General features: G+C 37.4%; 1 protein-coding gene across 1 annotated transcript in view; it reads right to left on the bottom strand.

The window, feature by feature from the left end:
- Window positions 1-15,988, bottom strand: part of ATF6 (activating transcription factor 6) — a 198,332-nt gene that overhangs the window by 140,327 nt on the left and 42,017 nt on the right. Inside the window, exons 8-9 of the mRNA XM_041773611.1 lie at window positions 9,467-9,652; window positions 8,076-8,167 (exon numbers count right to left, since the gene is read on the bottom strand). Of these exons, the coding sequence (XP_041629545.1) occupies window positions 8,076-8,167; window positions 9,467-9,652 (278 nt within the window). The remainder of the gene's footprint in view (window positions 1-8,075; window positions 8,168-9,466; window positions 9,653-15,988) is intronic.

Here is a 15,988-nt window from a genome sequence, read left to right as displayed (position 1 = left end):
GCATATTCAAAACCTCCTTAGATGTTGCTTTGTATTTTCAGAAAAGGAAGATGACCATAGTGACTTTTAAAATAGAAAGGGGAGAAAACATGACAAAGGAAAGTACGAACTGTAGTCCTATGTGCCAGGAAGAAGTTCCCCTCACAAGGTTATGCTGTGGCTCTTATTCAGTACAAAACAGAGGTCCATATGTTTCATCAATTATAGAAGACAAACTTTTAAGTATAGGGGTGTGTGTCTAGAGATTTAATGAAATTTATCTTATACACATTATCTTCTCATACAATGAATAAGCGCTCTTAAAATTTCCAGAGGCCAATGTATAGAAAAAAGAAAGACAACACTACACAGTTTTCAACTCTGGACATATTTCAGAATCACTGGGGGAAAAACATTTTAGGAGTAAATGAATCAGACCCATCCTACCAGATTCCACAAATTTTGGGCAGGGCTCCTTCCTTTTGAAGATTTCCTGGTGACTATTAATGTATAACCACGGTTGAGAACCACAATGAGAAAATGTGACAAAAAAATCATCCAACTTTTGAGGAGGCAAGGAAAATCTGGAAAACCTCAAACTTCTCCACTTCCCTCCTCCCCTGCCCAGACAATACTCACAACACACACCTTATGACTTAGTACTCACTGGAACTCTACCATTTAATGGTCACTGTTTCAAAACGGTCTTCTCCTCTGCAGGGAGCAGGATGCCCCAGAGGAACTGGCCACAGGTGGGCTGCCCTCTGAGCCCTGCTGCTTTCCACTCCTTGCCAGACAGTCTATGCTCATACATGCCAGCATTCACTCATTCATCTGTTCAATCAATTACCACCACAAAGATTTATTTTATTAAGTAACTACCCTATGGGGCAGCCCGGGTGGCTGAGCGGTTTAGCGCTGACTTCAGCCCAGGGCATGATCCTGGAGACCCAGGATCAAATCCCAATGTTGGGCTCCCTGCATGGAGCCCGCTTCTCCCTCTGCCTGTGTCTCTGCCTCTGTGTGTGTGTGTGTCTTTCATGAATAAATAAATAAAATCTTTAAAAAAAAAAAAAAAGTAACTACACTATGTTAAGCATGATCTAAAAGTCAAGAAAGGTCTAGCCATACCTGACTGCTTCCTACTACGGGTAAAAAGTCATCCTTTCTAAATATTTGCTCACAGAACTCCCTTCGCCTGGAATGCCTGTCTCTTCTGGTGAGCCTGACAAAATCCTTCTTAGTAATTCAGTGCAACATTTTGTGTCTGCCATGTACTGTACACATTATGTTAAATGCTGAAGATATAATAAAAACACGGACTGAAGCAAAGTTTCTCAAAAAAAGAAAAAAGGAAAAGAAACAACAACACAAGAGCTATAGCAGTGAAGATAGGAATAACTAGGACTGTGTGACAAGTTCTATGATATGTAAACAGGATGATTTGGGAGCAGCAGGCAGAAATACTTAGCCTGGCCTACATGTGAGTTAAACTTGGTCAATGCAACTTCTAACTTCTGTAATAACAATTCCCTCGCTTTTCTATATAGCTTTACCAAATATGCATACACATTCATACTGTACAGTTCTTTTGGTCTAAACTTAGTACAAATGTACCATACCATATATTCTCTTCTGCAATTTGCTTATTCCATACAATATGATAATTCCTACAAGGTCTGATAAATAGTATTTCTAATACCATTCAGTAATAATTTAATTATGATTTCTTCTTTGGTTTAGGAGTTATTTAGAATTGTGCTTTTTAAGTTCTAGTAATGTAGGAGTTCTTTTTGTTATTGGTTTCTAGTGTAATTACATGGACAGTGAATGAAATCTACATGTTAGTCTTTGAAATCTGTTAAGAGTTCCTTTATGACCTAGTGCAGATCAATTCTTTTCTTAACATCTCCACCTCTGGTTCAAAAATTCTGTGTTGATAAATGTAGTGTTTATCTAAATGGCCATTAGATCAAGTTTCATAATCATAATATTCAAATCTTCTCTATCTTTGCAGATTTTCTTGTCACTGTGCTCCATCAAAAGAGGCACTGCACTCACTATGGCAGTGAAATGTCCGTTTCCCCCAGAGTTCTAGTAGTGATTGTTTCCAAGCTCTATTATTAGGTATATACTAATTTAGAATTATTATATATCCCTGGTAAACTAACCTTTTAATCAACCGGTAAGTAATTAGGTCTATTAATACTGTCTCTTTAGAGGATATCTGTCTGATATTAATAAACCAACTCCAGCTTTGTTTTATCTACTATTTGCTTTTCCATCCCTTGACTTTCAACTTTGACTTTCTGTACCTTGATGCTTTTTAGATGTTTCTCCTTTAAAAGGCATACAGTTGTTATTTTGCCTCCCCACCCGCAGTCTGACAAGCTTTGCGCTCTAAATATAGAGTTCTGTCAGTTTCCACATATCATGATTATGGGTAATATTCTAGATTCATTTCTACTATCATATTTCATGCTTTCATATTCTAGTAGTCTCTTTCCCTCTTTTCATGCCTTCTTTTGGGTTGAGTATGCCCATCTCATTCAGTGATGTTCCTTCCACTAGATTTTGAAATGATACACTCCAATTATATTTTGTTAGGGGTTAACCCAAAGCTTTAAAATGCTAATATAACGTAACAAGTCTAAACAATATTGTTACCTACTTCCCAAATAAGGATCAGAACTTCGAATGTTTTCGCTTCAATCACACCCTTCCCAATTTATTAGGTATGACTACAGAAAACACTTCAACCTTGACTTGTTCTAACCTTACAAACTAGACATAGTTAATGTTTTAGATCATCAACTTTTTAAAAAAGTTTCATCTACAACTATTATTTTTGTTGTTGGCCATTCATTTCTGCATCTCAAATCTTCTTTTGAGGTTCTTTTCCTTCTTCCATTCTGAATACTCTCTTTTTAAGATCAGAGGCTATTTATTTTCTGCATTGTCCCCTCTGTGTGGATTTATCTGGTGTTTTTTTCATGATAAAATTAAGGTTATTCATTTTTGGCTAGAATATCACAGAAGTGATACTGTATCCTTTTCAGTGCATCACATCAGGAAGTGATGTCAGATGTCAGAACATCTCCTGACAAGCACTATTTTGATTACTTGGCTATGGTAGTATAATCTCCTGTCTCTTAATCTCTTCCATGTGTTCCATCTCATCTTTCTTTTCCACTCTGCATTTCTTCAGCCCTATCTCCCCATTCACGATTTCTTCAAATGTACCTATTTTGTTGTTATAACCCAGGTATTGTTTTTCTAATTTTAACTTATCACATTTCTAGATTTTTTTTCAAAATGTCTGGATCATTTCTGATAGTCTTTCGTTCCTTTGTCATTCTTCAATTCCCTTTTATTTCACATATTTATTTTACACCTTGTATCTGCTGATTCAAATATCTGGAGTCTTCAATGTCTGATTCTGTAGTTTTTTATTTCCTCTAACTCCTGTTCATGGTGGCTTGTTTCTTAGTGTGACTAATGATTCTGGGGAAGCAAGGGGATGTTGGCTCATGTTCACTTGGAACTGGATCTGCAGCAGTTTTTCAGTATGGATGTTCACAGTGCTTTCCTCAGAGAAGAGTATGCATCTGTGTCTGCCAGGAGGCTAGCAGTACCAACACAGGGCCACTTAAACTAAATTTTTGGTTTAGTTTTTTGAGGAGGCACAACAGTAACATAAATCCAGGCTCAAATCTTTATGAATTAAGGCTTGTGATGATGAATTCTCAGAGAGACTTTTTCCTTATTTCCACCCTACTCAAAGCTAATACCAAGACAGGTACTTACCAACACTATCCCTATGTGGTATGACAACCTACTTTTTCCCCCTTCCTTCTTTTTAGCAACTGAGAATGTGATTCTTTGGAAGTTCCAGCTTTATTTGGGTTTGGGAAAGGGGGATAGAGCTCAGTTGTGACTTCCTACCTTGCCTAGGCCAAAAGGATCAGTAAATGACTCCAGAACAAGTACCTCTTCCAACACTAGCCTATCAAATAATTCATGTTATCATTATATTTCTGGCCTCTGAGAATCTGAGAAGTCCTTACTTTGTCTTCAATTCAGTCATTATATAAGAGTTTTGATTTGTTTTTTAATTCAGCATTTTTTTGGCATATGAAACTGCAAAGAGTTTCTCCATATCTCTAGCCAAAAACCCTATCATGTTGCCAAAAACAGAAGTCCTGAAGGTTTCTTGGGCAATGGCAGAAAAAAACCACTTTATGGTATATTAGAGAAGGCTGAGCTTTCAATGATAATTTTTAAGAGACCTTGGTTAAATTTCCAGTTCTTTAACTATAAAATAGGACTAATAAGCATAGAATCAATCCTAATGAGTAGTAAGAAGAGAGTTTCCTACCAATTCACATTTATCCAGTTTAGCCATTCTCTGCTACCCAGAATTACTATTTTTATAGACCACCCAGAGTGGGCCAGCTCTTTGAATCTCGTGCCAGAAATAGCTAGATGCCATCTTTACTATCCACACAACATCAATAAGGTCAGAAAAATTAACCCTTTTAAGTCTGCCTGGTTTATTTTATTTTTTCTGTGTGATGACTATCCAGTAACCTAAAACTCTTCAAACCAGTCAGTGTTGCTGCACAAAACCCCTTACTTTAGATGTAAGATGTATTTACATTTCATCACAAGTGCCTTCAGGAAATATTCTTAAGGCATACCTATATGCAGCAAACTTGCATGTTAAATATTTTTTCACTTGGACCCACACCAATATATGCACAGAAGTTCGATTCTACATTGAACATCTGAAACAACACTGACAACTTTATTATGGTAATGTGATCTGTTATGAAAGAGTTTTCGTTTCCTAAATTTAAAATGCTTTGGAAATCTCTCATTAAAATGTCTATTTGTCTGACCAGACTTAGTTTTGCAGTACTTGAGAAAAGTTCAGTTAGAACTCATAATCTGGTTTTTTCTGCACCAATTAAAACATAATAATGCTTGCTTAAGCTTTATAGATATATAGGGCCATGGGTGTGAAAGTTATTCAATAAATACATTCCAGGTGGTATTAATAAGGTCCAACTGGGGAGTTTCTGCTCTTCTGGCAGATTCCCAGCCCTGAGAAGCTTCTCAGTCTTGCAGTGAAGAGGCTGCAAAGGATGGGGTTAGTAGACAATCCTTCTGAATAACACACGATGGAACATCTCCATTGCCAAACAGTGTTACAGGGACAGGTTGCAATATTTCAGACCATTGTTGCTCTCTCAGCTTGGATATTTCACTATTTGTGCCAAGTTTTGTCCAGAAGCTCCTCACAGCTCTTCATTGCCTTTCTTCAATCAAGCCTGTTACCATGTTTTTTAAAATTTGCACACTTCCTAAATTTCCCACTACCTCTTGGCTTTCTGTTTCTCAAGCCTTCACAAAGAGACAGATACAGATCTCTTCTGGCTGTTCCTCAGGACCTTCAAGTATTTAAGCTTCCTCCCACTCTTCATTCTGTTGTACTGTCCATCTAATTTTTTGGACACAAAACTTTCATGATGAAACAGGACCATCATCTCTGTCTTGCAAAATGAATTAACCCATCTGCTCAAAGAAATGAGATCCGTCCCCACACAACCCCTCCACTCTCAGTAGCTATAAGGATCATTACGTCATTGAAAAATTTTTGTCTCCCCCCACACACACAAATCTCTATTTACTCATGGGGGCTTTCACAAGAGTATATCCCATCCTGACTTCCTACTGCATAACCTTTACTATTTATCAAATGTTACTGCATAAAGCCTCTGAGACTGCCATTATCAGAATTAAATGAAAAAATCATTTTAATATGAAGAATATCAGTAAAATGTCAACAGGTAGTAAAGAAAATTTTTTTAATAATTTAAATGCTTGCTCCAGGTGTATCTTCTACATATTCTATGTAACACGTCTAATATAAACTTTCAAAAATAGGTCAACTCAGAAATATGATCTCTTTCCACCAAATCATTTTAGTAAAAAGTAGATGGTTGTCTGGGGCTCCGTGATGGGATATCAAATGCTCTGCAGAGCTGTGCTAATACCAAATGATAACAAAAGTTGAATACAAGATCTACATTTTATTTTTTAGAAACTATGTAGAAATAAAATGGGAATGACCTAGCTTGACCATCAAACATGTGAAAAAGGTATGGGGATTTTAGTTAATAATACATTTCTTCAAAACAGTGACCACAATCAGGCTACATGAAAAGAGCTCTTAAGAAGTAAGGATTTCACTACAGTCTACACAGATTACCATCAACCTGCTTGTTGCCAAATTCAATGTTCTCATATCAAGTTTCTGCCTTTCACTCTTGGTTTCAGAAAACCAATTTCTTCTGTCTCTCCCTAACCCTACTCACTCAAAGTTTCTTTTCCTGAGTCTGTTATGCTGGTTTCCCCAGATTCTCATTATTCTTCTTCCTCTACATGTTCTCCTTGGATAATCCACCTACTCCACTACCATCCTTCTGTCTATCGTGGTAATTCCCAATGTCTAGTCAGTATCACAAATTTCCAATAATAATAAAAACCATTATCCTCCATCATAAAACGATTCATCTTCCTACTTCCTACCTTAATAACAACATTGCCATTCAGTCCCTCAAGATAGAAATTTGAAATTATCTTTAACTTCTCTCTTTTCTTCCATATGTCCCACTCTGTACCAGTCATCAAACCCCAGAGAGACAGCCTGTCCTTCCCATCACCATAGTCCAAGTCCAGATTCCCATGTATCACCTTAAATAGATCAACAGCCTCCCAGTGTTGTCTCTGCCAATAGCATCTGCTCGGTCCAGTCAATTCTTGCTACCAACCTCAGTCACCTTCCTAACATCAAAACTGATTATGTTACCCTCTGCCTAAAAACCCAGGGGTACTTCATTATTTATGAGGCTCTTCAGTATCTGGCCCCTACCGCATACCTATAGCCCCATGTTCCTCATACACATTTCCACATGTACAAGATACACTGAATTTTTCACTTTTTCCTTAAAACATCAAGTCATTTCCTAATTGTGCATTTTAACTGCTGGTCCCTCTGCCTGGCATCTCTTTCCATACTTTCCAGCTGGCAAACTGCTATCACACTTCAAGAGTGAGCTTCCTCTATGGGGATTTCCCTTACCACCCTCATTCAACAAAAATGTTTTGAGCATCTATCAACATGACACGAACCTTTTCAAGGAAGCCTATACTCATTTATATTCTTTTAGTGCTTTGTTCATACTGCTATTATTACATTCATCACATTATACTCAAGTTATCCTTTGACTTGTCTGTCTTCTCAGGTGGACCATGAGATCTTTAAAGGTATGGCTCTAGTGTAATTACTCTTTGATTTCCCAACACCTAGGATTCTGATTTCATTCATGTATCAAATGTGCCACAGTCAGAGGGAGTTTGAAAAAGGGTCTCTAGGGCCCCTTTGAATTCTAGTATTCTATGACTCTAACTTAAAAGCAGTGTTTCTTAAGTTGTGATGAGCTGGAAATCTGTAGCAAAATCAAGGAGAACAATTTAGATTCTTGATTCCCATTCCAAACCAACTAAATCAAAAACTGATAATTACTCCTCTAGCTGCTTACTTTCTCGCTAGGGAGGAAACCATTCAAGTGTCTTATAATCAGTCACTGAAACTCAAGCATCACAGTATTGAGGTAGGTAGGTAATAGTATTAAAAAGGTTTAACCATCTTAAAGGAAAGGAACTGAAGTATAGAGGTTAAGTAACTTGCCTAAGACACCAAAGTGACCAAATGGAGGAGCTAGCATTTGAACTCGAGCAGTCTGATTTCAAGGCCCACCACTGATATGTTGGATAACTGAAACACAGGTTTCTTCATTAAAAAACACCAATATTCTGCCAGAAAGAGGTAAAGAACAAGGAAGAGGAACCAATCTTTCTTCTCCCCTCTTCTTACCAAAATACTGTCTCTGAGAAAAACAGATTTGTTCTGTTTTTAAGCTAGATGACCTAGATCATCTAGCTTACAACTAGAGCTAAAAATAATGAGAATTAAAATTTAACACGAGTTAAACATGAGTACCCAAACAAACAAATGGCTATCTGCTTACCTCACGGGTCCATAGTTGAGCACTATAAATGCCAATACTACCATCACACAGATAGCCCTTCGCTTCGGATTAGGAACTTTAAGCCTTTGGTTCTAAAAGAAATAACCATGTTAAATACAGTTAAACGACATTATCAATCTCACAAAAAGCAACATCTAAGATAAGTACTTTCCTCTTCACCAATTATATGAATAATTAAAAAAAAAAACCCTCAAGAGTGAGGAAACAGGGATCCCTGGGTGGCGCAGCGGTTTGGCGCCTGCCTTTGGCCCAGGGCGCGATCCTGGAGACCCGGGATCGAATCCCATGTCAGGCTCCCGGTGCATGGAGCCTGCTTCTCCCTCTGCCTGTATCTCTGCCTCTCTCTCTCTCTCTGTGACTATCATAAATAAATAAATAAATAAATAAATAAATAAATAAATAAATAAATAAAAAAGAGTGAGGAAACAGTACTTTTCACAAGACTAGAGCAGAGCCTTGGAGGTTCCCTGCTGCAGCAGAGAGACAGAAGGACAGACACAGGAGAGGATATACATAAGGGCTACTCCCTTGCAGTCTCTTCTGCACCCAAAAGGAAAGAATTCAACAATAACATTTTTATGGGTCTTCAAAGAATGTTAAAAATACATCTGTAGTTTTATTTCCCTATCTCTTAAATCTCTTAATGTGTTCAAGGCAAGACAGAACAGTGGAAGGAGCCCCAAACATTAGGCACAGGCATCCCTTTGGTTCAGGACAGCATTGCCAGGGGAAATCCTGAAGACAGCAGGTTTCATGAAAAGAGCTGAGAAGACTGTCCTTATCAGGACATCCTTGGCAACAAAATGCAAAATGCATAATAGTGGTCAGGGGGACAGAGACAAGACTTTAAAGTGTTTTTTTTGTGTGTTTTCTTTTCTTTCTTTCTTTCTTTTTTTTGGGGGGGCGGGGAGGGAGGGAGGGAAGGAGGGAGACAGACAGACTGAGGGGAGAGGCAGAGGGAGCTAATCTCAACCAGACTTCCTGCTACAGCGTGAAGCCGGACTCAGGCTCAATCACAGGATCCTGAGATCATGACCTGGGTGGAAATCAAGTCAAATGCTCAACAGACCGAGCTACCCAAGTGACCCTGTATTTTCTTTTTTAAAAGGAAAGACCTGCAAAACTATTTAGGGTCCTCACCATGATTCATTTTAGTCAAAAAAGAAAATACTACCCAGGGAACACAATTTTAGAATGCAAATGGAGAGGTGCAACTCAAAGCTCTTTCCACTGCTTTACCCTAAGTGCAAATGCCTTAGGGCTATTGAGCTCTTTTTTCTAGTACTATTGTTTTATACAATTTCCAATTGGTTTCTCAGGTAAAAAGAATACTTGAACCCGTCTCATCGGGCTGCAGCACTAGCCCTCACCTCTGACACAACTTCATCCAGCTGCCTCTTCAGTGATCCATTCTCTTTCTTCAGTTTCTCATTCTCCGAAAGCGCAGCCTTTAACCTGGCCTCTAAACCAAGCATATATTCTTTCTTCTTCTTGCGGGACTGACAAGCAGATTCTCGATTTTTTATCATACGTTGCTGTCTTCTTAGCACAGCAATCTAGGAAAAGTTAAATCAAATCAGAAACATTTTGATTTTAGAATCAGATCAGAATATACTGATTTTTACCATTATTTGTAAACTGTTCAAAACATAGGTTACTAGTTGTTTTAGAACAGATTTTTAAAAATAGTACTCAAATTAAGCAAACTGAAAGCAAATGATTAAATATGGCCTTCTAAAACCTAAATGTTAAGTGATTTCTTCTGGTGTTTTCTAAGCCTTACTTACTATCTTCCAATTTTCCCTTTAGACACTCCCTCAGGGAAGGAAAAAAGACTCTCAAAAAGTGCCCTTACATTACATATATATTATGCATCCATACACCCTGACTCTATGCCTCAGGCCCTGAATTGACTATTTTCCAGAACCATGTATTCACTACTTATAAGGCCATTTCTACTTACAAAGTTACCACTACAAATTCAGTATATACAAACTGAACTCATCATCTCCCTCTACCTAGATTTGTTTATCCTATCTATCTCCCATCAGTGGTAAATAACTCTCCAGGTATCTAGGAAGGAGACACCAATAACTTATTTTTCCTTCATTCTCCACACTATTCCCTCTCTCAACCTCTGATTCGCTCGCTAAATATGCACTGAGGATATGCTAATGACTAAACTTCTTCCAGGGAGAGTGTGTCAGTTATTCCAATCTATTCCTGCTGTCACCCTCCCCAGGTAGGCACTCAGGAACTCAACCCAACTACTGCAATAATCTCCTAAATATTTTCAATTGTCTCCAAACTCTTCCTATCTACTATTTGTAAGATAACTCACCTGGGGGAGGAGGAGAATTGTTTATCTTGCTACTCTATTGCAAAAACAAGCTATTTATACTTCCTCGCTGGCCACCTTTGCTTTCAAAGCCTTCCATAACACGACCACCTCTCTAAGTTCTGCCCTAACCCAACAATGATTCAATCCAAACCTAGACTGTTATCATTTAAGGCTATCCACGATCACACATGCCTAAGTTATTCCTTTAGTCACACCATTTACTCCAATTTAGAATGCTGTCTCCTCCACTAACTTAATTCTACAGACCCTCTACACTCTGATTATGCTAAACCATCTTCCCTGAATGTCTTGTGCCCTTATAATTTGGGAAATACACCTCAACACTCTGATGGTCTCAACCGTTTCATGACTATTAACTCTCTCACTTGACCTAGGTATTATACCATGGAAGCCAAAATCATGTGAATACTACATTTTTGTTTCCTACCCTCAAGATCTACCATAATCAAAACTTACTGAGTGAAACTATTTTTGTCATTTTTTTCTAATGAAGTTATGGAACCTATCTGCTATAGCATTAGTCTATTTGAGGCAGAGAGTAAGGTAGCAAATTTAATAATATTAAGTTGATTATTATAAGTACACATATGACTGAATTATTCACTTTATATGTTTTTATAAAATAAACATTCCACACAGTGGTGTTCAATAATTCTTACTGAGACCAGGAAATAGAATTAAATCATTTAATACTGATCTCTTTTAGTATAACAACACAATTCCAACCCTATTCTACATTTCCTCAAAATGGCCAAAGCCCATTTCTCTGCAGCAAATACTATCAACAAACTTTCAATCAGAACCTAGAAGGGAGGAAAAAAACCACATGAGATGTCAAAAGAAGGTGTTTTTCTCTTTTTTTCCTTTAACTGAAATTTCATAAAAATGCTAACTTACAGAACCATCATCTGTAAAATTTCCTTATGGAATAACTATCCCACTCTTCAATAACATGATATGCATGCATTCAGCCGTGGCAAAGCCCTGATGGATGGATTATTTACCACGTCAAACTATTCTCTGGACAACGCCACTTTGTTCAATCTACTGTTACTCTTAGTGTTCTTCCTGGTTACTGAGAATGTCAATGTCCATAATTAATACTTAATACCAGAGTGCTGAAGTAAAAGGAACACTGAACAAGCATAGGAAAGAGAAGGTTCCCAGATGGAAGAGTTTATACTAAAGTTAGATAAAAGGCAATCTTACTTTAAAGGCTAATTAATCTATGGAATTTAGAGAGGCTTACAGATGGAACACCATTTAATAAATTTCAAACAAGGATTAGGAATTTCTATAAACAATAAAAGCACCTGCATATTATAAAGCATTAAAGTTTCCAAGGCTGTCAATGCACATGCCTCATGCTAAAACAATGAAAACCACCTGTGGCCATCCACTTCTTCCCATGGAAAAAGATACAATAGTTCTGAAAATAAATACTCAATACTACCAATAAACAAAAAGGATAGAAAGTAAAAACAAATGAAACCCCCAGGAAACACCAAACACAAGAGTTTCAACTTTATACATCTCAGCAAGCTATCTTCGGCTATTTGAATATATAATACTTAAGTTATTCCGTATTTCCTAGACAAAAAAATTATGATTTTCAGACTACATACACACATCTATACACACACACACCAGTTGTGTTTGTCGTTTGGTGGGGGGTATATTTCACAAGAAAAAAAATTACACTGTAATTACTATTCTGTAAACTGATTTTTGCAGTGTATTATGATCAGCTTCCAACAAACAATGAGAATGGCAACATAGGATTTCAATTATTTTGATGTTCTATATTTAATCTCCTCTTGCATTATAGTTTTCAAGACTCTTTAAAATAAGCCTCATCATTTGATTCACAGTTAGAGAGTAGAAATGCCGCAGCTAGAACTTAGGTAAGTTGACTCTAAGCCCAGCACACCACAGCACCACACTGTTTTTAATACCAAATGGGAAGTCCTGGATCTCAGCGTGGAACTCTAACCTCCATAAACTCTGTGCTTACTTTCATTATGCACCTGTTTGAAAAGAAAGGTTTATGGAAATGCTTATATCTGGAAACTTAATCTCCTCCTCTCACAGTATAACATAAAATCAATACCCTGGCTCATTAATCAATTGACACATCTTCCTTATGGGTATTAAGACGATTTTTTTTTTTTTAAGACGATTTAACATGACTAAAATGAGTGAAATGCTGGTCAGTTCCTGCTTCTGATCATCCTGCCTTTAGACAAGTCTCCCATCAAGCATTGTGCCTTGGAAAAAAAAAAAAAGAAACACTTCACAACTGTAAAATACTCTCTCACTTTAGTGCCACTACACTATAATATGGTGTCGCATTATTAAACAAACATTTGACTACAAAAAAGACTGTATAAAAGAAGAACTTTTACAAATGAATAAGTACTTTTTGAAGGCTCAACCAATTTGAGTCAAAATTCCAAGTCTATTTACATTTTGTTTTTTACTTTTTAAAAGTTATTGATCTCTAAACACTAATATTATGTTCTTTTAATAAATAAAATAACTATTTAAATCCTTGAGTCTGTGATGTTGCTAAGAAATGAGCTTCAAAGCGCTATATGACTAATCAAATGATATTAAAATAGGATATTTTAATGCTAAGAAATACATTCCAACATCTCACACAAACTCCAGCCAGATCAAGTACTGATAACTATGGATGAATCAATGGCTTACTACATACATGTCATCTTCTGAGTTTGAATTCTTTTGCTGAATCTCTCCCTCTAAACTGACATATAAAACAGAAACTGTCATTGATTAACCTCTTTATCATATCAGACAAACCAATAATTTTATAATTTCCATTTTATATATATTTTCCATTATATAAATAATCTTTATCTATTTGAAACTGATTTAAAAGCCAAAGTAAATTTTCTTACATATTTCTAATTTATATAACATATATTATTGTATATCATAGTAAATAAATTTATAAATACATTCTAAAAAAATGCATATAACTAAAATCATTAGCAAATTTAATTAGTCACAACCTTATTTTAAATATTCAAATAGGGAACCCTGGGTGGCGCAGTGGTTTGGCGCCTGCCTTTGGCCCAGGGCGCGATCCTGGAGACCCGGGATCGAGTCCCACGTCGGGCTCCCGGTGCATGGAGCCTGCTTCTCCCTCTCCCTCTGCCAATGTCTCTCTCTCTCTCTCTGTGTGACTATCATAAATAAATAAAAATTTAAAATAAATAAATAAATAAATAAATAAATAAATAAATAAATAAATATTCAAATAAATTAAGTATCTCAGTTTGATTTCTCTTAGGAATCTTTTTTTTAATACTTTATTTATTTATTCATGAGAGACAGAGAGAGAGAGACAGAGACATAGGCAGAGGGAGAAGCAGGCTTCCTGCGGGGAACTCGATGTGGCACTCGATTCCAGGACCCCGGGATCATGACCTGAGCCAAAGGCAGACACCCAACCACGGAGCCACCCAGGTGCCCTTCTCTTAGGAATCTTAAGAATACTCCCTTTTGGGAGGCACCTGGCTGGCTCCATCAGTTGTCATGCAATTCTTGATTTCAGAGTTGTGAGTTTGAGCCTCATGCTGGGTACAGAAATTACTTAAAAATTAAAAAAAGCATTAAAAAAAAAGGATACTCCCTTTCTTTCAGAAAATTGTTTAAAGCAGAAAAGGGGAAAATTTCCAATTCTACTCTTCTCAACTCTAATGACAGAAGGCCAAAATTTTATTTTATTCTATTAAGTTGTGTGTTTGTTATCCCCAGTTCCTGGTCATCAAAACTTAAATAAATAAGCTTCATTACTGGCATCCTGAGCCATTTCATTGGCTGAGTCAAGGAAAAAAATCTTCACCCTGCCAAGTGTTGTATTTTTTTTTTTTTAATGAAGAATGCTTTGGATATATATAGTATGCATTCCCAAGTGAGAAAGGATAATAGACAAATCCCTGCTAGACTGTAGATGCAGGCTGCTCTACCCAATCTCATTCTGAGTGAAGAGAAAGAACTGGTAGAGGGAAAAAGGCAGGCGTATCCACCAGGGCAGCCCTGGTAGCGCAGCGGTTTAGCGCCGCCTGCAGCCCAGGGTGTGATCCTGGAGACCTGGGATTGAGTCCCAAGTCAGGCTCCCTGCATGGAGCCTGCTTCTCCCTCTGCCTGTGTCTCTGCCTCTCTCTCTCTCTCTCTCTCTCTCTCTCTCTCTTTCTTTGTCTCTCATGAATAAATAAAATCTTTAAAAAAAAAAAAAAGAAAAAAAAAAGGAGTATCCACCAGATGCTCTTAGGATAGCCACACTGTGGGGCACAGTTTTCCAAAGAATGGAGAAAGTCCTATGTACGGGGATCATCAAAGCTTCCTCAGAGCAGTCTCCTGTGCCTTCATTACTGATCCCTAGAAATATTTGGTGTAGCTACATATGAGTAATTAGGAGCTCCTGGGTGGCTCAGGTGGTTAAGCATCTGACTTTTGATCTCAGCTCAGATCTCGATCTCAGGGTAGTAAGTTCAAGCCCCACAGGGAAAAAAAAAAAAAAGAATAGCAATTTAAGTCATTAGATGACAATATAACACTGGAAGTTGGGTCTCATTAATTCTTATTCCAGCACTGCAATGAATTAACTGAAAAATCCTGGAAGAAACATTTCTTCTCCCAGGGTCTATTTACACAGAAATACTAACAGGGAGTTAAACCAGAACAGTGTTTTTGAAACTAGTATAACCCAATATCAAGTAGTATGATAAATTTAGTGGATCACAAGGGTCTTTAAAAAATTGACAAGAAAGCACAGGATAGAATAAAAGAAAACAGAACTTTCTATGTAATACTGTTTCACTAGACTGTGTATAAGAAAGATGTAAAACACATTTCTTAGTGTGGATTGTGGGCAAAAACTTGAGATTCATCCCCTTCATCCTCTGAAGGTCTCATTCAGCCCAAAACCAAAATGGTTCCAGTACTGATGCTAAATATACTGAATTGTCTGTCACATATCACAGTAATTACTGCATCACAAGATACAGATGAGAGTAATTTTGCTGTAAATTTTGAGATCACCAAACTATTCATATAAGGTCGGCCGTTATACTTTGTCTCTCAAGACTTTAAACCACCTGCTTAAATTTTTAAGATTTTATTTATTTATTTGACAGAGAAAGAGCACACACAGGAAGAGAAGCAGGCAGGCAGAGAGGGAGAAGCAGGCTCCCCGCTGAGCAGGAAGCCCAATGTGGGGCCAATCCCAGAACCCCCGGATCATGACCTGAGCCAAAGGCAGATGCTTAACCCACTGAGCCATCCAGGTACACCTGAAAATTTTTTAAAATTATGAGAATACATTTGTAGAGGGAGAGAAAAGGGAAAAGAAGCAAGTTATAAGAGGTAGGTAATTTGAAGTTGGCACTGCATCAGGGCTGCCTTGAAAGTAAAGCCCCATTAATAGAGCAGAGAGGGGTGAGTGACAGCAGCACTGCACCAAGACAAGGCCTAGACCTGAATCCTAACTCAACTGGAGCAA

This window comes from Vulpes lagopus, chromosome 11 (genome assembly GCF_018345385.1).
Source record: "Vulpes lagopus strain Blue_001 chromosome 11, ASM1834538v1, whole genome shotgun sequence".
Classification (NCBI taxonomy): domain Eukaryota; kingdom Metazoa; phylum Chordata; class Mammalia; order Carnivora; family Canidae; genus Vulpes; species Vulpes lagopus.
The sequence above is the reverse complement of the archived record's forward strand: the minus strand, read 5'-3'. Positions and strand labels throughout refer to the sequence as shown.